Source organism: Magallana gigas, chromosome 1 (genome assembly GCF_963853765.1).
Source record: "Magallana gigas chromosome 1, xbMagGiga1.1, whole genome shotgun sequence".
Taxonomy (NCBI): Eukaryota; Metazoa; Mollusca; class Bivalvia; order Ostreida; family Ostreidae; genus Magallana; species Magallana gigas.
In genome coordinates this window covers 70,636,449-70,663,083 of record NC_088853.1, presented here as the reverse complement: position 1 = coordinate 70,663,083, position 26,635 = coordinate 70,636,449, and the positions used below count along the sequence as shown (strand labels likewise).

Here is a 26,635-nt window from a genome sequence, read left to right as displayed (position 1 = left end):
ATTATAAAAAAATTCTAATAAAAATAAAACATTTACCAAAACAGAAAGCGAATTGAGAATGCGTTTGTGGCATTTCTTAAGTTAACAATAAAGTGATATACGAGAAATTCGTATCAATGTAAACCACTATTGACGTCATAAACATCGTTATGTTCCTTAGCTTTTACGTTCTAGCCAAGATGACTGAGCCTGATTTTTGTTTAAGAAGGCATAAAACAGAACATATGTGTAAGAATAAAAATTGTAATTTATTTAGTAAATGACGAAAATATATGTACAAAAAAGGGGGCATTCAAAAACATGTTACATAGTAATAAAACATGTGGTGCTGAATGCAACCATGACCCCCTATTATACACAAATATGGAAAATAAATATTTACACAAAACACAAGATAGGGGGCCGAAGGACTAGAAATATTATTCAACACATGTACAAAAAATACATGATAGACCCCCTACTGTAGACAAATAAGTAAAAACAATCATCCTGCCCACAAAAAAGGTGGGTAGAAACCATAGAAACTAGGCCAAAAATTACAAATATAAATAACTATCTAAGGAGGTAGAAGGGGTGGACGGTGGGTAGAAATTTCACTGCACAGCAATTGCGTGGCTCATTGTTCAAAATAAACAGATCAATAAGAGACACGTGACAAATTGAACACATCTGATTTGACTAGAAGTACAAATTAAGGGTTAGGGAAAACATAGACTTCAGGAGATTACATAAACAAAGTATGGAACAGTGTAAAGTGAGATAAACAAACAAATAAACACAGCACGTCACATAAAAGTTATTATTTACAATAATCATTAATTTATGTTCCTTAGCTTTTATGTTCTAGCTAAGGAGGCTGAGCTTGTTTTTAGCTAAAGCAGGCATGAAACAGAACACATGTGTAAGAATGAAAATTGTCATTATTTAGTAAATGACGAAAAGATATATACAAAATAGGGGACACATATGGAAAATAAATATCTACAAAAAATACATGACAGACCCCCTACTGTAGACACATAAGTAAAAACAAGCATAAAAAAATGCCTGCCCACAAAAAAGGTGAGTAGAACCCCCCCCAAAAAAATAGGCCACCAAATCACCCACCCGAAGGCTGCTTAGCAAGAACTATAATAAAACAAAAGCAGCAGATGCAAATAAAAATGTATATACATAAATCCAGATTTTTTAATTCTGAACATAAGAGGTAAAGATGGAGTAGAGATCTGAACAGACAACCGGTATAACAATATATTTGCAGAATAACATTTGTATAAAAGGCCAGACGATGAAAGCAGACTAATTTCATTCTGACATTGATAGTTGGATACCTCTCAATAAATAATACAAATACTCATAATAGATGAGGGCAAAATAATATACATTTAGCCATTCACAATAGAACTGATTCAGCCCTACAAACCAAAGCAACAAAGATAGACCATACATACTAAGGATGTCTACTTTGATTTTCATTGGTAATTACAAATAACATTAAATAACACAAAATTAAAATTACACAGTAACTGAAATGACAAAATTGAAGCTGTGTTCTGTTCAAAGCAGAACAACGACAAAAAGCATCATACGCTACATGAACGACAGTCACATAACCGGGAAACCAGCAAGGTGAAATATATATATATATATATATATATATATATATATATATATATATATATATATATATATATACATATATATATATATATACAAATAAATATTGCAAGAAAATTGTAAAAGGGGCACATGATTTGGTTGTCAATAACCAGCCAGCGCTAAACAGTAGACTAACATAAAGATTTTGGTAATGTACACACGGGAAGCATTTTGTGACGTGTGTGGCACTCAATCTTATAATAAAGAGCAATGTGCTGGTTGTATTTCGATTAAATCTGTATAATTGCTCTATGTAACGTAGCTTTTAATGGTTGGTATCCTATAACTATTACATGTCTTGAATGCTTCGCTAAAAGTAGAATAAAAGTAAATATATGTTAAGTTAAACGCTAATTTATTACAAATGAGCATCAAATGAATTCATTGATATAGACATACAAGTATATATAACAATCACATTTGTAACCGCAGTTGGCTTTTCGAAGTAGTGCCTCAAATGATCCCTTACGTAATTTACTTGGTTCGGAAAAAGAAAACAGGCAACATTATTCATTCGGAGATATTTTCATAAAAATTGTGTTCAGTTTTGACGTCGAAAGTTTGATTGTAGAACTCCATAGCATAAATCCGCATTTGATATAAGAAAGAGCATTGTTTTAAGAGAGCGTATCTTCATGTGTTCTTTGATATCCACAACGGTACAATTAAGATGTACTTCTCCCTGTATATGACAGAAATAAAGATCATTCTAATATTGTTGTATATCAGCTTTTTCCTGACTGTTAGAGTATGCACATCTATAAGACATGGAGCAAACAAATAGATTTGAACTGAATTGAATTAAACTGAATTGAATTATCAAATGATGAACAATTACAGGTAAATATTAAACGGCATATTATTGAGATCAATTGAGATAGATTATAGTTTTATTTTTCTTTATTCCATAGAGAAAAAATAATTGACTTACCATTTTATTATTTCTGAACTTCTGTATGATGTTTAAAGACTTTGCTTCAACGATGAAATTATCTGAAACTGATCGCTACACTAGTTGTAAAAGTGGAACCATTTATATGCTATATTCTAGAATTTGAAAATATATTATGTTTATTTTATTGTCTGTATATGACAAAAATAAAGAGCATTCTAATATTGTATGTGTATCAGCTTTTTCCTGTATAAGACATGGAGCAAACAAATAGATTTGAACTGAATTGAATTAAACTGAATTGAATTATCAAGTGATGAACAATTACGTGTAAATATTAAAAGGGATAATATTGAGATAAATTGAGATGTATTATAGTTTTCTTTTCTTTATTCCATAGAGAAAACAATAATTAACTTGCCATTTTATTATTTCTGAACTTCTGTATGATGTTTAAAGACTTTGCTTCAACCAAATTACTCCCTAGGTCTGTACGGTGAACGGACTGTGTGGCAACGGAGAATCGACAAATAAGTTAACATGCCAAACATTAATCTGAATTCATATATCAGCTTTTTCCTGACTGTTAAAGCATGCACATCTATAAGACATGGAGCAAACAAATAGATTTAAACTGAATTGAACTATATTGAATTATCAAGTGATGAACCTTTACATGTAAACATTAAAAGGGATAATCCCTATCATAAAGTGACGACCAATTACTAATTTAAGAAAGATTATTTTTTGTTTCTATAGAGGAAAAGAGCACAGTTCTACCTTATCATTTCTGAACTTTCGAATGATTTTCAAAGACTCTGCTTGAACAATGAAATTATCTTAACCAGATCAATACACTAGTTGTAAAAAAAAAATATATATATGCTTTATTCAAGAATTTGAAAATATATTAATTTGTTTTCATTATTTGCATACCTACACTATATAGCTGGTTTCTACCGATGTTTCTGACTTTGTTTGCGGCCAAATTACTCCCTATGTCTGTACGGTGAACGGACTGTGTGGCAATGGAGAATCGACAAATAAGTAAACATGTCAAACATTAATCTGAATTCATAAGATTTTAAAGAAGAGAGTTGAGACTTGTAAATGTTTAATCAGCCAAATCGCATAAGCAACGGAAAAAAATTCTTGTTAAAGGTAAATACGTTTTAACATGATGTTGTCATCTTTCGTTATATCAACATTTACAGTATAAAAGGTAGATTTTAAGTGTATTTTTAAAAGCGGCACCGCCTTATCTTTACATCCATGCAACAACATGCATTTGAATATTTGTTCATTGCTCAAAATACATCATTATGACGAATTTACTGATAATATATGATAATAAATGATATAAAACACAATTACATTTATTTTTAGCACAAAATATTTCCATAGTTTGATTGAAACAATAAGAAGTATTCCAACACGCGTTTTTACCATAGTGCTTACCACAAGCCTTAAGTGTTTCTTGTTGTCTGTCGTCAAATGATTTGCAGGTTACATTCACCCGGAACTATCGAAAGGTGGTTCAAGATGACGAAATCTCTGATAAATAAATGTTGGTATTAAATATTTGATTTAGTATTTGGCCTGCAAATATTCTTTGAGAAAGCTGTTTAACGAGAAAAGAAGTATTTGTGTAAAAATAAATTGAGCATTTACTGAATGGTTTTGCACTGAAATTTATTACCAGCAGGTTTGTGGGTATGGTGGATATCCACGTTATAAGTACGTTCTTATCTATTCAGAGGTTGGTGATTTCCCTCAGTGAGTTACCTCTTTGAAAACATGATTAAAACATATAAATGAACAGAAAACTGTTGATATTTGTTGAACATAAAGCAGGTGTAATACATTTCTTTACTTTGATATACATTGCTTTACTTTTTGAGTTGTTAATTACATAATTAACAATGTCAATATATACACCACGCTATTTTGTTGAAGAAAACATGTATGATATTGTTATGTAAAATAATCTCTGAATAAACATATTATCTTACAAAAATACATAAATTTATAAAAAGAAAATCTCAAAATTGATGTTTCATGAAAGCAAAAAAATAAATAGGTATAAGATAAAGTAAAGTTATCAAGGACAAATCAAATGAAGTTGTAGAAAATTCTTCAAATTAAAGCAAAATTGTCCGTGTTTAGTCACAATTGCGCACTTAAAATATTATAATATGAACAAACCTTTTTAGGTTATAATCAGCACAATTAAAAAGGGTTTTAATAATCAAAGTTGCATTACTTACCGATTGAGCAATTTCTTTTCTTTTATCTGCTTAATACCTACCAGTTACCCCTCAAGGATACATGTATCATATTTTTAAAAAACCGCGTACAATGCATTTCCGAATCGATAATTTAATATTATTAAGGCGGATTTACACCATTACGATAGAACCAACAATGTGTATGTGGGTTCTCTCTCTCTCTCTTTTTCTTTCTTTCTCTCTCTCTCTCTCTCTCTCTTACTCTGCTTCTCTGTCTTTGTCCCTCTGTATGTTTCTTATTGTTTGTTTGTTTTGTTTTGTTTTGTGGACAATTCTTGTTTTTTACTGGTGTAATACTGACCAACAGCACACTCTTTGACATACGACCAACATTAACTAGACACAAACTGATACACTTTTAAAGATCCGCGTCTTTGTTGAAGAAAAAATTAGTATTTGTCAGTTGTATTAAGCAAGAAGACTTTTCTGATGCGCCATAAATACAGTTATATGAATGCAGAGTAAAGTTGTGACCTTCATAATGACTTCCATTTCTTTTTGTGTAAAGACTTTGTGAATCTGCTTAGAGTGTTTATTGTTGAGGTGTATATATTAAGGATAGTATCAACATGTATATAATTTGAAACGTTGTTATTTCCTACCATATATCAAACTGCAAAGGCATAAATCATGATTAGTAATGCATTAAACATGTTAAAAACATAAAATTAATTAAACCTGTTGCGAGTATTAACAAATCTGTTGGAGATCTATCCTGCATCAATGATTTGAAGTCACTTATAACTGAAAAAGGTACTATGGATATGTAATATGAGTAAGGTTGTATCATATCAACAACATAGACAGATTCCATGCAATCTAACCTACCAATATCACAATAGTCTCCCATCCAGCCTGGGTGACATCCTCTGTCACACACACCATTCACATTGTTGCAGCCCGTACAGTTTTCGTTACATTCACCAGTACAATCTTGTCCGAACAATCCATATGGACAGGCTGTAATAACATTAATAAATATAAATAGATAAGATTGCAAGTTTTTTTTATCACGCAAGACAAAAACATACCTAGTCTACTTGATTAAAATCTGAAATATATTTGGTTACAGGACAGTAGGATATAGAACTGTAGTCAAAATTCATATTACCTCTTACATCCCCGCTATCAATAAAGAATACAAATGACAATTTACATTTTTTTTTCAGAGCGCCGTAGCAGACCTGAAGCGGACATAATGCGAACAATGTGAAAGCCGACGAAGGTTTCGATCGGGGTCCATTTTCTGTTTTGTTGTGTTTATTCGGTACTGTAGAGCGTTGGTTGAAATTCTGACATTTGATATATGAGGCCAATCTAAATGGCGGATTTTTTAAATAGATAATTTTGTACCGAGGATTTTTTTCTCAGTGGAAAAATGAAAAATGTAACCCCTTATTTTAAACCGTCATAGCATGATAAATGGTTCATGTTTATGCACACCATCTTTTCCCGGTACAATATCGGAAATCTGAGAACGGAATAAGATTAGAGCTAAGCTAAGAAGGGCTTTACAAGGATACACTCATCATGTACAATGAATACACAGTACTTTAAAATAAATTGTTCCAGATAAGGAAAAACAAAAAGCCTTAAGTTTTTATCTATCTATCTATCTATCTATCTATCTATCTATCTATCTATCTATCTATCTATCTATCTATCTATCTATCTGTTTATTTATTGAAATAATTAATTTTTGTGTTTATTTTCATCAACAGGTACGTACGTGTTTTACACAAATCGCCTTCATAACCAGCATCACATCCAGTTAGGCATGATCCATTGGTATGAACGCAGTGACTTTCATTACGGCACCGTCCACAAGTTTCGTTACAGTCAACGCCGTAAAGTCCTTTGTCACAAGCTTTTAAATAAAAAGGCAGCTTTGGTTTGTTAATTAGCTATTCAGTTTTTTATGTAAGTTTGAAGACAGAATTGTGAATGTGCACCACTAAAATACGAGAAAATTTGGCGCACACATATTCAAGAGCAAATGCAAATGTCAGTGAGTTGGCACAATTAATTTTTGCGCATGCACTTTTTTAAAAGGTTATATAAAGTAAGTTTATTGTTCGATCAATGGTTAAGCTGAAATATATTCCGCTAAAGCAGGTGAAAACAATGACTGCAATCTCTAAATTGAGTACATGTCTTTTCAAACAAAATATAATTCACATAAAACAATTAAGGAGGTACCTATGTCTCTATTAATATGGATGACATTTGATGCAGTATATAGTCAATTCAAAATCGAAATTTCCGTTAGAAAAATAAAAAGATAAAAAGTATAAAGAATTTATGTGGAATTTCATCTTTATAAAATTCAGATTTAAAAAATAAAAAAAACAGAAGAAGAACTGGTGTTATTAGTAATATTCTACATGTATTTTGCCTTTGTTTTCATCCTCTAGTATTATTTAGAATTCTTATTACGATGTAACAAAATATAAATCTCAAGAATATGTTATATTGATAAAGTTTAAATATATCAACAACTGAAAAGCTTGTCCTATGAGATAACTAACCTATATCACAGTAGTCTCCCCTCCAGCCTGGATGACATCCTCTGTCACACACACCATTCACATTGTTGCAGCCCGTACAGGTGTCGTTACATTCACTTGTACATTTGTGTCCAAACAATCCATATGGGCAAGCTATCGTTTATAGGAAAACGCACTAAATTTAATATACACAATTTTCACAATGCAGCGATTGTCCAATATACGTATTTATGTTCAATTTAATGCCCAATAAGTGTTTTTTTACATAGTTAAAGAACATTTTTTAAATATGATTACGTAAATCACTGTTTGTCACCACCACATGTCACCAAATGTCACCACATGTCACTACATGTCAATCCAGTATAGAATAATCATTATCTTATTTTCTAGCAAACTTGAAAACAGTTCTGTATATATTGACACTTTGAGATGCCCCTTGCCATAGACTGTGGAATATAAGATAGACAGATAGATTTTGTTTTTAGGTTTTTTTTAATGTTCAAAGGGTGAAATCAGAAGGCTTTTTAAATAAGAATTACACAATGAAAAAGAACAGCTTAATTTATCCTAATAAGGAACAAACCTTTGGATTATAGTTCTTTCAAAAATATCTTTGATGCATTATGGTTCTTTTTTTTTTTTAGAAATGCACGGTGATAGTGCGTTCAGTGTTTATTTTTGTTGTAGTTATCGAAACGTCACACTGTTATTACTCCCACTCACCTTTTAATTATGCATCATTCTTTTTTAACCTATGGTCGTTGATATCATTTGGTTACCAAACAATTCATTATGTAGATATTTTTTTAATGAATAGCTTATTTAAAAATCACCGTTTTCGCAGAAGTATCCTGTATACCCTTTGAGGCATCCATATTCACACATACCAGTTACATCATTACAACCTGCACAGTTATCGAGACATCTATTGTTGCAATTTTCTCCAAAGAACCCGCGCTGGCATGCTAACAAAAAGAATAAACAAAATTCCGTGCAAATATTTCTTTATAATAGAGATATTTTTCCTATCTTTTATAAACAAAAATAACGCTTTTATACTCACGTGTTTTACACAGGTCACCTTGAAAGCCAGCAATACATCCTGTTAAGCATGTTCCATTAGTATGGAAGCATTGGTTTACGTCTTGACAGTGTCCACATGTTTCATTGCAGTCAACACCAAAGAATCCTCTGTCACATTCTATCAATTAATTCCATCTTTGTTGAGTTTCAAATATTAACGATTATTATTTTTGTAAATGCAAATAAATACAAATCATTAACTTACAAATTAAATAACAACATTTGATTTCAAATTTCTTATCCAAGGATCTTCTATCACATTATATGATTCAATTTTATCTTTGTTGAATTATTGTTATGCTACTTTAACCCGTAAGAAATAAATTGTTAATGAATCTTCTTTATTTCATGTTAACTCTATCTCAAATTCAAGACATGTATACAAAAAATATCCAAAAATAGATTACAGATACTATAATGACCCTTTAGTTGTCCATAATTTTTATCTTGATATTAGTGATTGTTGTAGTGCGATGCGATTTATGGAAAACTATACTGTGGTTTGACGAATCCATACCACCACTCATTGAAACCGATGACGACCTGTGCAGTAAATATTGCATACGTGCTTTTTATACAAAGGTTCTGGTTAATGACTTAAAGTTAAATTCAAAAACAAATTGATTCCTATAAAAATGCTTAGTTCATCATCGTATTGATTAGATCGAACGAGTCGTATCACGATTATCTGCATCTTGCAACGACGCGTATATTTAAGTAATATATTATATAGTATCTTATTTAAGAGTGTAAAAAAACGTTTGATCACACCTCACAAGCCCTAACTCATAAACTCACGTGTTTTACACAACTCCCCCTGAAAACCAGCCTCACATCCAGTCAAACATGTTCCGTTAATGTTGGAACACTTGTCTACGTCAAGACAGTGTCCACAGGATTCACTGCAGTTGTCACCAAATGACCTTTTATCACAAGCTGGTAAAAGTGCAAACAAAATGTTATTTATTATATCGGATATAATGTTTTGTCAATTATTTTATAACATACATTTAATATATCTTCAAATCATAAATATTGAAGTTTACTCAAATACTTTGTAAATTTAAGTTTCTGAAATAAATTTAAGCATTAATGAACTTTTTCGTTAAAAAAATAAAATACTATTTTAGTGTTATGGCTGTCCGTTTTAAACAGTAGGGAAAGGGGTAGTTTTGGGGGTTTTAATCTTTGCAAAATGAATAATTACAGACTGCTCTAACATTTTGCCGTTACGTTTTCTACTTCACCTTTTTATAAAATTTGCTAAAAGCCGTCAAAGGTGAGTGAGCTAAAAAGACATTATTTATATAATATATATATATATATATACATTCATACGGTATGATTTTAATTTTTTTTACAAATAATAAATTTCTAAATTACCATCCTGACATTCTATTCCCTCCCACCCGGGGTTACACCCAGAATTACAGGAACCATTGAATCTGTCACAACCATCACAGGCGTCGTTACATCTGTTGGCACAGTCTGGTCCAAAGAATCCGTATGGACAAGCTACAATTACCATATAAAATATGACACACAAAGGCACATGTAATCAAACATTGGCATTTATTCAACTGAAAACGGCATTTAAGGCATATTAAAGATGATTGAAGGAGACAACATTACTATTCAGTCGCCTACAGCTAGTCGACTTTTGTAAAATTTACTTTAAAGGAAAGGTACATGCACACTACAAAAATGTCATATGAATTGTTTAATAATGTAGATATGATCAAAATATGATAATTTAATACATTTATTCTAAAAGAACAGAAGTTTAAATTATTTTGTAATGAAAATTGTTTTTTTTTTCAAATGGTCATTATACATTTTGATAGATGGTTGTTGGGGATGGATCTGAAGTTCATATCTTGTTGACAATTATTATAACCTTTAAAATGATCATCAAACATGTTTTATAGAGTGCAGGTTGAGTCTGAAGTCCACGCCTTGTTAAATTCATTACTCACGTGTTTTACACAAGTCCTTGTGATAACCAGCATCACATCCAGTCAAACATGTCCCATTTATATTGGAACACCTGTCAACGTCACGACAGTATCCACATGTTTTACTGCATTTATCACCAAATGACCTTTTATCACAAGCTGGTGAAAGTGCAAACAAAATGTTATTTATCATATCGGATATAATGTTTTGTCAATTATTTTATAAAATACATTTAATTTATTTTCAAATCATAAATATTTAAGTTTACTCATATAATTTGTAAATTTAAGTTTTTAAAAAAAATTGAGCATTTATGCACTTTTTCTTAAAAAAAAAATAAAATTATATTTTAATGTTATGTGTGTCCGCTTTAAACAGTAGGAAAAGGGGTAGTTTTGGGGGTTTTAATCTTTGCAAAATGAATAATTACAGACTGCCCTAACATTCTGCCGTTACGCTTTTTACTTCACCTTTTTATAAAATGTGTTAAAAGCTATCAAATGTGAGTAAGCTAAAAGGATATTATTTATATAATATATATATACATTCAGGCGGTATGCTTTTTATTTTTTTTACAAATAATAACATTCTAAATTACCATCATGACATTCTATTCCCTGCCATCCGGGGTTACACCCAGAATTGCAGGAACCATTGAATCTGTCACAACCATCACAGGCGTCGTTACATCTGTTGGCACAGTCTGGTCCAAAGAATCCGTATGGACAAGCTACAATTACCATATAAAATATGACACACAAAGGCACATAGAATCAAACATTGGCATTTACTTAACTGAAAACGGCATTTAAGGCATATTAAAGATGATTGAAGGAGACAACATTACTATTCAGTCGCCTCCAGCTAGTCGACCTTCTTAAAATTTACTTTTAAGGAAAGGTACATGCACACTACAATAATTTCATATGCATTTTTTATTAATGTAGGTAATATCAAAATCAGATAATGATATACATATATTCTAAGAGGACAGAGGTTTAAATTATTTTGTAATGAAAATGGTTTTTTTTTCAAATGGTCATTATACATTTTGATAGATGGTTGTTGGGGATGGATCTGAAGTAAGTACCTTGGTAAAATTTATTACTCACGTGTTTTACACAAGTCCTTGTGATAACCAGCATCACATCCAGTCAAACATGTCCCATTTATATTGGAACACCTGTCAACCTCACGACAGTATCCACATGTTTTACTGCAGTTATCACCAAATGATCCTTTATCACAAGCTGTTGAAAGAAAAGAAAAACAAACTCTTGGTATTCTAATAACAAACCAAGGTTAATCTTTTTCGTCTATTTATTAAATTATATAAAACAGTAAATTTGGAAAAGGGAACAAATGTTTCAAAACTAGGGTTGATTGAAAACATATAGATTAATATATAAAAATAATTTTTTTGGCACTTGTATGTAAAATACTGGGACGATTAGATAAATGAACAAACTATACATTTGTTAATTGATACTTAACATAAAATATATGGCTAAACCAAACATATTCTTGAATGATAACAACTCTAAACATGAAGACAATTTTTCTATTTAAGCTTTTGAAAATTCGTTTAGTTGGTTTATTTATCTGCGTTACAAATCCATTTAACTCAACGTAAGATGCGAGCAGCGACTTAAAGTATTGTTGCTTTTTTATATTTGATAAAATGCAATGTAAATATTTAAGTTTAATATCATCTTATAAGCAAATAGTTCTGAGCTTAATAGAGGTTGAAATCAGCTCAGTTGACTTGGCTTAATCTAAAGACAGTAATAACAAGTTGTAACGATGGAAAAATATAATTTAGACAGTACTTACTAAAAAAACAAAACAAAACAAGACTGTTCAAGATATAATTCTTTTTTTCATAAAAAGATTTTTAAAATCATTTTGCAACCTATACATTATTTTATGCCAAATACTTTTTTTTGTCAGTAATCAGTACAAATGTATGGAGGGTAATCGTGTTTAAAAATCCAGACATGTAAACTTGTAAATCCGAATATGCAATCGTGTTGATGTGTGAGCCTGAGCATGAATATGTGTAATGCTGATCGTGTAACCCATAAAACTCAGGCATAAACACGTGTAAAATTTGACTCAGTTCCTTCGCATGATGCACATTTTGCAACTTTATTGTTTACATTAGTTAATTAAACCTTTGCACACTGTCAATCCGTAGTTTCTGCATTTGTAATTTCAGGCTCGGCAATAGCACATCTGACATGATACAAATTGACAAATGTAAAGTCTACAAGTTTGTCGAATTTTGACATGACCTTATATGGAAACAGTGACGCCACTGATAGAAAAAGGCTAGCTGCAGGTAAAGGCATGCCGTAATCGCCGGAATAGGGACGGAATAAATAAACAAGAGGCCCATGGGCCACATCGCTCTTCTGAGGAACAATAGGTATGATAAAATCAGCTTAATGGAGTCATAATACAAACTATCTGGACAATATACAATAATACATGTTGATCATGTATAAATAAAATCCATTTTTCCCCTGGATATTCTTATGTTTATTATCATTAGTCCCTTCTCTAACAGGATGATTTTATAGTCATATCATATGTTGAGTATTGCAGTTCTCAAAAAGATCCTTAACACTTGTTTATATATGGGATATAAACGTACATAAACTCTGAACCTTCTTGTGAGGCCTAAGAATTGTCCTGGGGCCAAAGTCTTAACAATTATAAAGAATCATCTGGCTGATTAGTTTCTGAGAAGAAGATTTTTAAAGATTTACTCTATATATTCCTTTGTTAAACTTTGACCCCCCCCCCCATTGTGGCCCCACCCTACCCCTGGGGATCATGATTTTCACAACTGTGAATCTACACTACCTGATGATGCTTCCACACAAGTGTCAGCTTTACTGGCTGATTAGTTTCTGAGAAGAAGATTTTTAAAGATTTACTTTATATATTCCTATGTTAAACTTCGACACCCCATTGTGGCCCCACCCTACCCCCAGGGGTCATGATTTTGACAACTTTGAATCTACACTACCTGAGGATGCTTCCACACAAGTTTCAGCTTTACTGGCTGATTAGTTTCTGAGAAGAAGATTTTTAAAGATTTACTCTATATATTCCTATGTAAAACTTCGATCCCCCATTGTGGCCCCACCCTACCCCCGGTGATCATGATTTTCACAACTATGAATTTACACTAACTGAGAATGCTTCCACACAAGTTTCAGCTTTCCTGGGTGATTAGTTTTTGAGAAGAAGATTTTTAAAGATTTACTTTATATATTCCTATGTTAAACTTCGACACCCCATTGTGGCCCCACACTACCCCCGGGGATCATGATTTTCACAACTTTAAATCTATACTACCTGAGGATGCTTCCACACAAGTTTCAATTTTACTGGCTGATTAGTTTCTGAGAAGAAGATTTTTAAAGATTTATTTTATATATTCCTATTTTAAATTTCGACCCCCAATTGTGGCCCCACCCTACCCCCGGGGGTCATGATTTTCACAACATTGAATCTACACTACCTGAAGATGCTTCCACATAAGTTTCAGCTTTCCTGGTCTTATGGTTCATGAGAAGAAGATTTTTAAAGATTTACTCTGTATATTCCTATGTAAAACTTCAACCCCCCATTGTGGCCCCATCCTACCCCCGGGGGTAAAGATTTTCACAACTGTGAATTTACACTAACTGAGGATGCTTCCACACAAGTTTCAGCTTTCCTGGTCTTATGGTTCATGAGAAGACGATTTTTAAAGATTTACTCTATATATTCCTATGTTAAATTTCGACCCCCTATTGTGGCCCCACCCTACCCTCGGGGGTCATGATTTTCACAAATTAGAATCTACACTATCTGAGGATGCTTCCACACAAGTTTCAGCTTTCCTGGTCTTATGGTTCATGAGTAGAAGATTTTTAAAGATTTACTTTATATATTCCTATGTTAAACTTCGACACCCCATTGTGGCCCCACCCTACCCCCTGGGGTCATGATTTTCACAAATTAGAATCTACACTATCTGAGGATGCTTCCACACAAGTTTCAGCTTTCCTGGTCTTATGGTTCATGAGTAGAAGATTTATAAAGGTTTACTCTGTATATTCCTATGTAAAACTTCGACCCCCATTGTGGCCCCATCCTACCCCCGGGGGTCATGATTTTCACAACTTTGAATCTACACTACATGATGATGCTTCCACACAAGTGTCAGCTTTACTGGCTGATTAGTTTCTGAGAAGAAGATTTTTAAAGATTTACTTTATATATTCCTATGTTAAACTTCGACACCCCATTGTGGCCCCACCCTACCCCCAGGGGTCATGATTTTGACAACTTTGAATCTACACTACCTGAAAATCCTTCCACACAAGTTTCAGCTTTACTGGCTGATTAGTTTCTGAGAAGAAGATTTTCAAAGATTTACTCTATATATTCCTATGTAAAACTTCGATCCCCCATTGTGGCCCCACCCTCCCCCCGGGGATCATGATTTTCACAACTATGAATTTACACTAACTGAGAATGCTTCCACACAAGTTTCAGCTTTCTTGGGTGATTAGTTTTTGAGAAGAAGATTTTTAAAGATTTATTTTATATATTCCTATTTTAAATTTCGACCCCCAATTGTGGCCCCACCCTACCCCCGGGGGTCATGATTTTCACAACTTTGAATCTACACTACCTGAGGATGCTTCCACATAAGTTTCAGCTTTCCTGGTCTTATGGTTCATGAGAAGAAGATTTTTAAAGATTTACTCTGTATATTCCTATGTAAAACTTCAACCCCCCATTGTGGCCCCATCCTACCCCCGGGGGTAAAGGTTTTCACAACTGTGAATCTACACTACCTGAGGATGCTTCCACACAAGTTTCAGCTTTCCTGGTCTTATGGTTCATGAGAGGACGATTTTTAAAGATTTACTCTATATATTCCTATGTTAAACTTCGACACCCCATTGTGGCCCCACCCTACCCCCGGGGGTCATGATTTTCACAAATTAGAATCTACACTATCTGAGGATGCTTCCACACAAGTTTCAGCTTTCCTGGTCTTATGGTTCATGAGTAGAAGATTTTTAAAGGTTTACTCTGTATATTCCTATGTAAAACTTCGACCCCCATTGTGGCCCCATCCTACCCCCGGGGGTCATGATTTTCACAACTTTGAATCTACACTACCTGAGGATGCTTCCACACAAGTTTCAGCTTTACTGGCTGATTAGTTTTTGAGAAGAAGATTTTCAAAGATTTACTCTATATATTCCTTTGTTAAACTTTGACCCCCCATTGTGGCCCCACCCTTCCCCCAGGGGTCATGATTTTGACAACTTTGAATCTACACTACCTGAAAATCCTTCCACACAAGTTTCAGCTTTACTGGCTGATTAGTTTCTGAGAAGAAGATTTTCAAAGATTTACTCTATATATTCCTATGTAAAACTTCGATCCCCCATTGTGGCCCCACCCTCCCCCCGGGGATCATGATTTTCACAACTATGAATTTACACTAACTGAGAATGCTTCCACACAAGTTTCAGCTTTCTTGGGTGATTAGTTTTTGAGAAGAAGATTTTTAAAGATTTATTTTATATATTCCTATTTTAAATTTCGACCCCCAATTGTGGCCCCACCCTACCCCCGGGGGTCATGATTTTCACAACTTTGAATCTACACTACCTGAGGATGCTTCCACATAAGTTTCAGCTTTCCTGGTCTTATGGTTCATGAGAAGAAAATTTTCAAAGATTTACTCTATATATTCCTATGTTAAATTTCCACCCCCCATTGTGGCCCCACCCTACCCTCAGGGGTCATGATTTTCACAAATTAGAATCTACACTACCTGAGGATGCTTCCAAACAAGTTTCAGCTTTCCTGGTCTTATGGTTCATGAGAGGACGATTTTTAAAGATTTACTCTATATATTCCTATGTTAAACTTCGACACCCCATTGTGGCCCCACCCTACCCCCGGGGGTCATGATTTTCACAAATTAGAATCTACACTATCTGAGGATGCTTCCACACAAGTTTCAGCTTTCCTGGTCTTATGGTTCATGAGTAGAAGATTTTTAAAGGTTTACTCTGTATATTCCTATGTAAAACTTCGACCCCCATTGTGGCCCCATCCTACCCCCGGGGGTCATGATTTTCACAACTTTGAATCTACACTACCTGAGGATGCTTCCACACAAGTTTCAGCTTTACTGGCTGATTAGTTTTTGAGAAGAAGATTTTCAAAGATTTACTCTATATATTCCTTTGTTAAACTTTGACCCCCCATTGTGGCCCCACCCTTCCCCCGGGGGTCATGATTTTCACAAATTAGAATTTACACTATCTGAGGATGCTTCCACACAAGTTTCAGCTTTCCTGGTCTTATGGTTCATGAGAAGAAGATTTTTAAAGATTTACTCTGTATATTCCTATGTAAAACTTCGACCCCCCATTGTGGCCCCATCCTACCCCCGGGGGTCATGATTTTCACAACTTTGAATCTACACTACCTGAGGATGCTTCCAGACAAGTTTCAGCTTTCCCGGTCTTATGGTTCATGAGAAGAAGATTTTTACAGATTTACTCTATATATTCCTATGTTAAACTTCGACCCCCCATTGTGGCCCCACCCTACCCTCAGGGGTCATGATTTTCACAAATTAGAATCTACACTACCTGAGGATGCTTCCAAACAAGTTTCAGCTTTCCTGGTCTTATGGTTCATGAGAAGAAAATTTTCAAAGATTTACTCTATATATTCCTATGTTAAATTTCCACCCCCCATTGTGGCCCCACCCTACCCTCAGGGGTCATGATTTTCACAAATTAGAATCTACACTACCTGAGGATGCTTCCAAACAAGTTTCAGCTTTCCTGGTCTTATGGTTCATGAGAAGAAGATTTTCAAAGATTTACTTTATATATTCCTATGTAAAACTTCGACACCCCATTGTGGCCCCACCCTACCCCCGGGGGTCATGATTTTCACAAATTAGAATTAACTCTACCTGATGATGCTTCTACACAAGTTTCAGCTTTCCCGGTTTTATGGTTCATGAGAAGAAGATTTTGAAAATTTCTCGAAAATTTTCATAAATTCCTAATTATCTCCCTTTGCAAAAGGGCGTGATCCTTAATTTTCACAAATTTAAATCCCCTGAGGCTAAGGATGCTTTGTGCCAAGTTTGGTTGAAATTGGCCCAGTGGTATCCTGAGAAGATGTTGAAAATGTGAAAAGTTTACAGACAGACGGACGGACGGACGGACAGACGGACAGACAGACGGACGACAGACAAAATGTGATCAGAATAGCTCACTTGAGCTTTCAGCTCAGGTGAGCTAAAAAAATATTAGGTAAGCCTATAATCATAGTATCTCTGGATAACAACATTTCATAGAGTATTATTTTTCGGAAAATTAAATTATGAGATTGGTGTACATTTTATCAAGAGAATGTATAAAAGATGCGAGTAAAGAATTCGATCGGCTTCAGATATCCTCTTAGAACTGAAAAACATTACATTTAATGACTTTGTTTGAATACACGTGTATAAAGATATATACGCATTTGTATTCATAGGCGTCTGAACCGGGAGGGGGGGGGTTAGGGGGGTGGGGGCTGGGGGGGGGGGGGGGCTAAGCTCCCCCCCCCCCCCACTTTTTTGCCAAGTTAGACCTAACCATTAGGAACATAGCAACAGGGAGGATTCAACACCCCCCCTACTTTTCCTCGCAACAAACAAAATTGTTCCTTAAAAGACCTTAAAGAGAATGAAATATTAAAAGTGATATTGAAAATTAGAGTCATAGTAGGTATACTAGCATCCCCCCCCCCCCCACCACCACCATGGATTAGGAATTTTATGATTTTGGGGGGGGGGGAGAAATTGGGCAGGTAAGATTGGAGTTATTGGTATACCCTCCCCCACGGATTAGAATTTTCATGATTAATGGAATTCTTGTCAATATTTTTCATGATTAGTTTAGCCCCCCCCCCCCTTTCAATTTGCTTCCGACGCCACTGTTATTAAAGTACATGAAACAAATTGTTAAAGTATAGGCTTCGGCTGAATAAAGAAAATATCTCGAAATGCATCCTTATCGCTACCACAAAGTTGTGACAAGACCCCCCCCCCCCCCCACGCGAAAAATTACACGGGGTCCGTCAGCTGAGTTGCAAAGTAATCGATAAGAAAAACAAACTATTTAAAGACATTGGTTTTGAGATTGTGATTACCCGGTAATATGAGACATAAGAAGCGACACCCTCTTTAAAAAAAATGAATAAAATATCCAAAGATAAGGTTAACTGTCGTGAAATTAAAATGTGTATAAATTATATTAAGAAATGTTTCTTTGCATTGTCGGCAATATATAGGGAAAAAAGCCTATCATGCAGGTAAAAATTGACATTTTTTAAAAATCATTTTATTTTTATTACGGGATTGAGTAAGACGTCCTGAATGTCGGTTCAATACAGACTCACTTTGTGAAGTTGGCTGATAAAAATTTTCTGGAGAGCTAGTATAATACAACTTTACAGCCACTTGTGAACTAGCTGCAGGTCTGTATACGTAGCTCCCTGTCTAAAAATACTGATGGACGATCTTTGAGCTACAGTGCCTCACATAGTTAAACTTCAATTTACGGCGCACAAAAAATATGCGCTAGTTTTTTTTTAATTATTATTGAAGATTTTTGTTATTATTTATCTTTCACTTACACAACAACAAAAAGTATGAATACATGTAAAGTAACATATATTATCCGCGAAAAATTACCAAATCCTTGCAGGTCGTTCATTCTAACTAATTCAGAAAAATAACAAGAGTAAAAATGGGGTACTCTATATGCAATGTTTTTGCCCAAAAGTTCAACAGCTGATATTTTTATAAATTATCAGAAATCAAAATCCTAGCAATTTGCATACTTCTATATATATGTATAAATGATCTGCAAAAAAACAACGTCCTATCTTCAAAACTGTTCGAGGTGTTATCGGTACAATAAGGGTACCTTTTTGACAGCCACTCGCCCGTCTGCAATTCTTTACTATTTCAATAATCGGAAACCCGGTTAAAAATTCATTCTCAAAATTCTTAGAAGCAATTCAGAAGCAATGGAGTTACATGGGACCTCACGGCGGTCTTCGAATGCCATGCTGCTCATAATATATTTACCCCCTTAGGAAATATCTTGATCCGTCTCATTTCTAGAAAAGAGTACGCATTTACTTATATTCCAGTTTAAATAACATGTCAATTTTTTTTTTTGAGATATAAGATATTAGGCATTTCCTTTTATAATACCATGAGAATTATATTACGGAAATTAGCGCATTCGTCACATCGGCAACAATTTTTTTTCTACATGAACCTCTTCCTGTTTGGTCCAGTTTCAATCATACCTCAATTTTTTTTCTAAAAATAATACCGGTGTTTTCGATAGAAAAGGTGTCATTCATTAAAAGCTTATTGCAACAGTTTAGCTGAATATTATGTTTATTTTTCGTTCATTCCGGTCCGGCGGTTACGGCATGCCTTTTCCCGCAGCAAGGCAGTTGCTATATAAGGTCATGTCAAAATTCGACAAACTTGTAGACTTTACATTTGTCAATTTGTATCATGTCAGATGTGCTATTGCCGAGCCTGAAGTTACAAACGCAGAAACTACGAATTGAAAGAGTGCAAAGTTGAAGGTTTAATCAACTAATGTAAACAATAAAGTTGCAAAATGTGCATCATGCGAAGGAACTGAGTCAAATCTTACACGTGATTATGCCCGAGTTTTATAGGTTACACGATCAGAATTACACATATTCATGCTCAGGCTCACACATCAACACGATTGCATATTCGGATTTACAAGTTTAAACGTCTTGATTTTTGAACACGATTACCCTCCATACAAATGAGCACAATGTCGGTGCATATTTCTGATTACCATCTTGACACTCATATCCCTGCCATCCGGGGTTACACCCAGTATCACAAGAACCATTGAATCTGTTACAACCACCACAGGTGTCGTTACATCTGTCAGCACAATCTGGTCCAAAGAATCCGTATAGGCAAGCTGAAATAATAGATAACGTATGAATTAAAAAAACTAGTAACATGCCTAATAAATGTTTACAATTCTTTAACTAATATGTAATTAAAGTTGATTTTAATTTCTTTTTTATTACTCACGTGCTTTACATGTTACTCCATGATAACCAGCTTCACACCCAGTCAAACATGACCCGTTAGTGTGGACGCACTGAGTTAAGTCACGGCAGTATCCACATTCTTGTTGACACTCAGCACCATAATATCCTCGACTACACGCTATTGAAAAAAATGCAATGCTTACTTTAACATTAGACATTGGTCAATACAGTGAAATGATTATTTAAAAACAATGTTTACAAAACAACATCAATGCACAGTTCATGTATCGGTGATACCTTAAACAAATGTACACATGTATGATGCTGATTTTGTTATCAACGTACACCAAATCAAATGAGTGTGCAACAACGTCAGAAAGGTTTTTTTTTTCTGAATGGCAACACGAATAAGTTAAAAGTGATCTTTTTTGTTCGTTATTAATGAAACACGATGAATAAAATTGTGCATTTAAATACTTATTGTTAAACCCAAAGAAACATGAGCACATTATCTCTATGGAAATTGTATTATCTAAAATACAGATGTACATGCAACATAAGAATGACTAATTTATCAAATTTTCTCTTATACCTTGTTTTGTGCCTGTTGTTTTAAAATAAAGTATCAGTTTTTGTTTGATTTAAAGGCATCGTATTTGTTTATTCATCTGGCAGTACAAATCAATTTTGTTTCAAAGTCGTTTTTTAGGTCACTGGTTTTGATACTCAGTCGTAACATTGCAAATTTTAACAATTTTTTTAGAGACCTGCGCTTGGAATATGAAGTGATCGATTGGCATCAATTTTGTTAATAATTATTTGAAATCCGACGAACAGTAAACCATTGCACAGAGAGAAACGTCACTTATCTTTACCTTTAAGATAGAGCATAAGCAGATTACTGAAGATTTGTTGGTGGTTTTAGATTATGAAGCAAAATCATACACATACACAATCCCGTATTTCTTGGTTTTTAGAAATGGTGTTCGTTTATCTATACAATTACCATTTCAGGTAAAAATTAGGCAATATTAAAGAATTGTAAAACATTGTCAATGAGTTACACTACGGTCTTACAGTGGTATTCATGCTTAGTACACATTTTTAAGTGTACAATTGAACAGTCGTTACCTGATTTACACAGGTAACCTTGGAACCCAGGTGTGCAACCCTGACAGGTGCCCGTTTCTAAGTGACAGTAACAGTTGGTGTCTGGGCAGGCGTTAGAACAGTTTGCCCCGTAAAACCCTCCAGGACATCCTGTAAAAAGTAAAAACAACCAGCACTTAAAACAGATTGTACACTTTCCTTATTTATTTAAAAAGAATATATATATATATATATAAATTCCAGAGGTCGTGAGTTCAAGCCTCGGTCGGGGCGGAAGGTGGAGCTCCAACAAAAGTGAATTTCTCTGTGCTTTATATATATCTATATCATTTACTATGGGCAGGTACATGTTAGTTTGAGAGTTATTGCAATGTTTGTGCTTGTTATATATGTTTGTATCTATGCAATGTGTATCGTTCCGATCCTCTCAAATTGTCGTTTAACTGTATTCCACCTGTATCTCAAGCGACTGTGTAGTGCATGGCCAGCGCGCTAGGTTCCGTTCGTTATCGAAAGCAAGATTTTGTCTTGACTAGATAGCCGAGTGGGGAGCGCGGTGGCCGCTCACTGCTACGAGAATGGGTTCCAGAGGTCGTGAGTTCAAGCCTCGGTCGGGGCGGAAGGTGGAGCTCCAACAAAAGTGAATGTCTCTGTGCTTTATATATATATATATATATATATATATATATATATATATATATTTTCAAAATCACCTTTGACACTTTATGGTAAAAAGTATCGCTACACAAATGTTGATCACTCCTTGATATTCAAATAAAAAAGAGGGCGTAAAAAAACCCTATACCTTTCATAATTTGATTTTTAGTTCATACTTAAGATATATATCTTCAACATATTCGCCCCCCCCCCCCCACCCCTTGTCTTTTATATTTGAATCCAATGAAAGAAAGGATTAACCTTTTAAAGTATAGTCATTTTTTCATGTTCCCATCCTACCACAATTATCAGTTAATCTATGCCAACGTTTTCCGGGCATCAGGTCTCTGAATGTGGCTACTGGTTTCTTGCGTACTTCTGCATGAACTTGTATATCATTCACCGCAGTCTTAAGGCTGTTTTTGTTATTTGCAGCTGGTCAGCAGTGACAACCATGTTCCCACCCTACCACAATTATAATTTTGTCCATGCAAACGATTTCCGGGCATCGGGTCTCTGAATGTGGCTCCTCATTGGGCCGCTCATGTTGCACGTGATTACTGGTTACTTGTGTAACTTCTCCTTTTTACAGGTCTTAGGCCCACCTTCGAAAAATAATATCAGCGAAACTGGCCTCCTGCATCGCACACTTGCCTACCATGTTTCCTTTTGCGTCTTAAACGGTAACGGGATGGCAAAACTCTTGGTTTATTAATGCAAGCCATGTTGGGTGGGTTTTTTTAATCTAGTAACTTTATACATGTAATGAGTCAGTAAGAGAACAGTGTAAATATCCTTGCTCTCCCTAGGCGTAGGAATGTCCGTCTCGGTAGTTTATCTGCAACAGATTGACGTGCACTGTTGTCAGGCAGTGGCTATCTACGCTCCGAACAACCCGTGTTTTTATATTCCGTCAAATACTTGTTGGACACTCTCTTCTCTCACTTAAAATACTAACTTGTTCTTGGGCCCGGTTGCCATATAGAGAGGCAAGTCATCTGGGTCCAAAGCAGGGCCGAATCAAGAACTGCCTTTAAGGTCTTCTCCTGCTGCAGCATAGGACAGGACTTGACTCCATTAATAGTGTAGTATACTATTATCCTTTTCTCTTTCTCCAACAATATGACAAAGCTGTGATGGGACTTCATGTATTGGTAAAGGATAACCACTAGGCTGATACAAGCACCTAGCAGATGATGCTTTAATTTAGAAACTTCACGGCTGACACTGGTGATAAGCGACTTGACCATGGTTATTCTTGTACCCTGGAGTTGAGGGACAAAGGAAAGTGAAACTTCCAAATCAACAACCCGAGCTATCAGATGTTTTATCTTTGTGAAAGCCCCAGGGCTGACAATGGTTATATGCGACTTAATCAGGGTCATTGTTGTACTTTGGGGCAGGGGACATAGGAAGGGTAAACCTTAGCTTGCAAGTCAACCACCCGAACTGGTCTATGATAATGCTCCCCTTATCAAAGGAACCGAGTACAGTTCGAGTGGCTGTGCATTCTTTCATTTTTTTCGCAGCCATGGGTGCAAAATTATAACTTTGTTTTGAATTGTTATTTTACACAATAGTATTTTGACATGTAACGTTTATTAGTTGAGAAATTGTGATTTTTTAAAATTTTGATAAGTTGAAATGCTATCGACTTCCGATATTAATACTATGCATAAACCTTACGTTAAAAGTACAGGTACCTCATTTATTCTAGGCGGCTATGAATTTCAAAAGTTAAATCTTTTTGACAGAGCATTAAGAGAAACATATTACCATTTGAAAAGTGCTGTTTCATTGGAAACTATTTTAAAGCGAATATAGTCAACTATGTGACATTTTTTTAAGAAAAAAAAATTGATAATTTCTTTTGATAAAACCACGATGTAAGTTTGTTTTCTTTCATTTCATTGTTTGGTATTTTTTTTTTTTTACAAGTTTTCATATATTTGAAAGAAAAAGAATACCCTAGGACAAAAATACAAACAAAAGGCCTATAGATCACATCGCTCACCTGCGGAACAATATGTAAAAAAAAAACTAGACTCTTGTTGCTATAGCAACAAAAAGGTCTTCCGTTACTTATATATTAATCTGCACAAAAATCCAGTTTTCTTGTCAACAGAAAATGGATATAATATGTACATTTTGTCATTCCTCAAAGTTTGGATGTTCAAGTTTTGTTAGTTATAATATCTCGTTGAAAAAAGGTTTTTATCTAGGGACCGGAAACGAACAAACGGAAGTGATTTAAGAAATGGAAAGTAGATATTTTAGTACATTTACCTACGTACGTTACTGATCATCACATTGAGTAAAATGTTTTTAAAAAAGTTAAAAGTTTAAAAAAAAATTCTATTGCTTTTGAACGCATCGAGTAATAACCAAAAGTGACGTACGACCAAATAAAACCCGTTAAACACATGTTTAATCAATGTCCATTATCTATATAAGTTTTGTGTCTTGATCTATCACAGTTTCTGAGATCTTGTTGGTACTTTGTTTTTAAAAAGAAGGCTACCTGAGATATTTGAGATGTCTCACCGGAAGTAGAACTTTTTTTACCACGTGTAGATGACCTTTTGTATTTCTATAGCTAAAATGTTACTTCAATGCTTAATAACCAAAATATTTTTAAAAAATCAAAATTGGGTGTACTTCCTGTGACGACCGGAAGTTACGCCGGATAAAACATAATAGTGTTAACACATGTACATACATAGGTCAATCATCCCTCAAAGTTTGGTTGTTCAAGTCGATCTCGTCAAAACAAGGTTTTTGGTCTCGGAACAGGAAACGGACAAACGGAAGTGTTCAATGTAAATTCTATTAAATATTTCATGTATACTTGCCTTTTGCACATTATTTTTCATTTATCTAACTAAAAATATCAAAGGAAAACAGTTAAACTGATAAACAATTCCATTTTCTGAACTCTTCAGGTATGAACCGGAAGTGACGGAATACAAAATGAAACCAGTTAAACACGTCTTTAATCAAATGCCTATCATCCATGAAAGTTTTGTGTCTTGATCGCTTATAGTTTCTGAGATCTCGCGGGTACAAAATGTGTTTTAAAAAAGCTACCTGAGATAATTGAGATATCTCAAAGGAAGTAGAATTTTTTTGTTGATATTACATCGCAGAGATTTCCTATGTATAGATTTATTCTTATATATTTATTCTATGGACAAAATATTTATTGCGTAAAAATAATTATTTTTGAAATGCTTCCGATGACGACCGGAAGTTATGACGAACAAAACAAAAGTGTTTAAACACATCTACAGCTATAGGTTTATCATCCCATAAAGTTTGAATGTTCAAGTCTTTACCGTTTTTTAGATCTCGAGGTGGCAAGCTTTATGTCGCGGGACAGGAAACGGACGAACGGAAGTGAATTTAGATAATTTTTAAATAAAATCCTCTAGATATTATTATTCTCAGCCATTCCTGAAAATTTTATAAAAATCCATCAAGACATCTCTGAGAAATTCACAAGACAAAAAGGGGGGGGGGGGAATAATAAAAAGAAACATTACAACGTTGCAATCGGAAGACCTTAATTAGCTTTATGGATTCATAATACAAACTGTATCTGTAGTGTAAATGTAAATATGTATCTGGACAATGTACAATAATACATGTAGATCCTGTATAAATAAAAATCCAATTACCCCTATATAATCAAGTCCTTTTTCTAACAGGATGATTTTATAGTCATATCTATTGTTGAGCATTGGGGCTCTCTAAATATCCTATATAATTGTTTATATATTGGAAATTAACCTACATTAAACTCTGAAAGGACCAGGAATCGTCAGAGGGCTAAAATCTAAACAATTTCAAAGGTTCAGAGAATCAGCAATTTGCCAAAATACTTGCATATAATTAAAACCTTATATTATAACATACCCAACATGGCCCTACATAACTCGAATCCACATTACCTGAGGTTGAAAGTTTCAGCTTTTCTAGGCAAATGGATTTAGAAGAAAATGTTAAAGATTATCTCCGTATATATTTCCATGTAAATTGTTGATCTCCTCCTCCCTACACCTTGTGATCCCATCCTACCACAAGGATCATTATTTGAATAAACTTGAATTTATCCTACCTAAGGATGCTTTTACACAAATTTCAATTGTTCAAGCTAATTGATTTCTGAGAAAAAAAAAAGTTTTGTATATATTTCCATGTTAATTTTTGTCCCTCTCCCCTCTGCATGTTCTGACCCTATCCTACCCTAAGAATCACGATTAAAAAAAAACTTGAATCCCTCTTGAAGATGCTCCGATAAAAGTTTAAACTTTTTAAGCACA

General features: G+C 34.2%; 1 protein-coding gene across 12 annotated transcripts in view; it reads right to left on the bottom strand.

Annotated features, from left to right (window-relative positions):
* Nucleotides 1-227: 227 nt before the first annotated feature.
* LOC105338723 (multiple epidermal growth factor-like domains protein 10) overlaps nt 228-26,635 on the bottom strand; it is a 128,588-nt gene continuing 102,180 nt past the window's right edge. Inside the window, exons 9-26 of one of the 12 annotated variants that reach the window (XM_066072086.1) lie at nt 21,678-21,806; nt 20,587-20,724; nt 20,339-20,470; nt 11,501-11,638; nt 10,987-11,118; nt 10,409-10,546; nt 9,816-9,947; nt 9,231-9,368; nt 8,413-8,550; nt 8,183-8,314; nt 7,368-7,499; nt 6,569-6,706; nt 4,251-5,799; nt 4,010-4,105; nt 3,488-3,569; nt 2,969-3,056; nt 2,078-2,337; nt 228-1,969 (exon numbers count right to left, since the gene is read on the bottom strand). In XM_066072086.1, coding sequence (XP_065928158.1) covers nt 5,474-5,799; nt 6,569-6,706; nt 7,368-7,499; nt 8,183-8,314; nt 8,413-8,550; nt 9,231-9,368; nt 9,816-9,947; nt 10,409-10,546; nt 10,987-11,118; nt 11,501-11,638; nt 20,339-20,470; nt 20,587-20,724; nt 21,678-21,806 — 1,943 coding nt within the window. In that variant the 3' untranslated portion in view covers nt 228-1,969; nt 2,078-2,337; nt 2,969-3,056; ... (1 more) ...; nt 4,010-4,105; nt 4,251-5,473. Of the gene's footprint in view, nt 2,338-2,968; nt 3,057-3,487; nt 3,570-3,997; nt 4,173-4,250; nt 5,800-6,568; nt 6,707-7,367; nt 7,522-8,182; nt 8,315-8,412; nt 8,551-9,230; nt 9,369-9,815; nt 9,948-10,408; nt 10,547-10,986; nt 11,119-11,500; nt 11,639-20,338; nt 20,471-20,586; nt 20,725-21,677; nt 21,807-26,635 lie in introns of those variants that run through there. The other 11 variants (XM_066072279.1, XM_066072323.1, XM_066072138.1 and 8 more) reach the window with 11 other exon arrangements.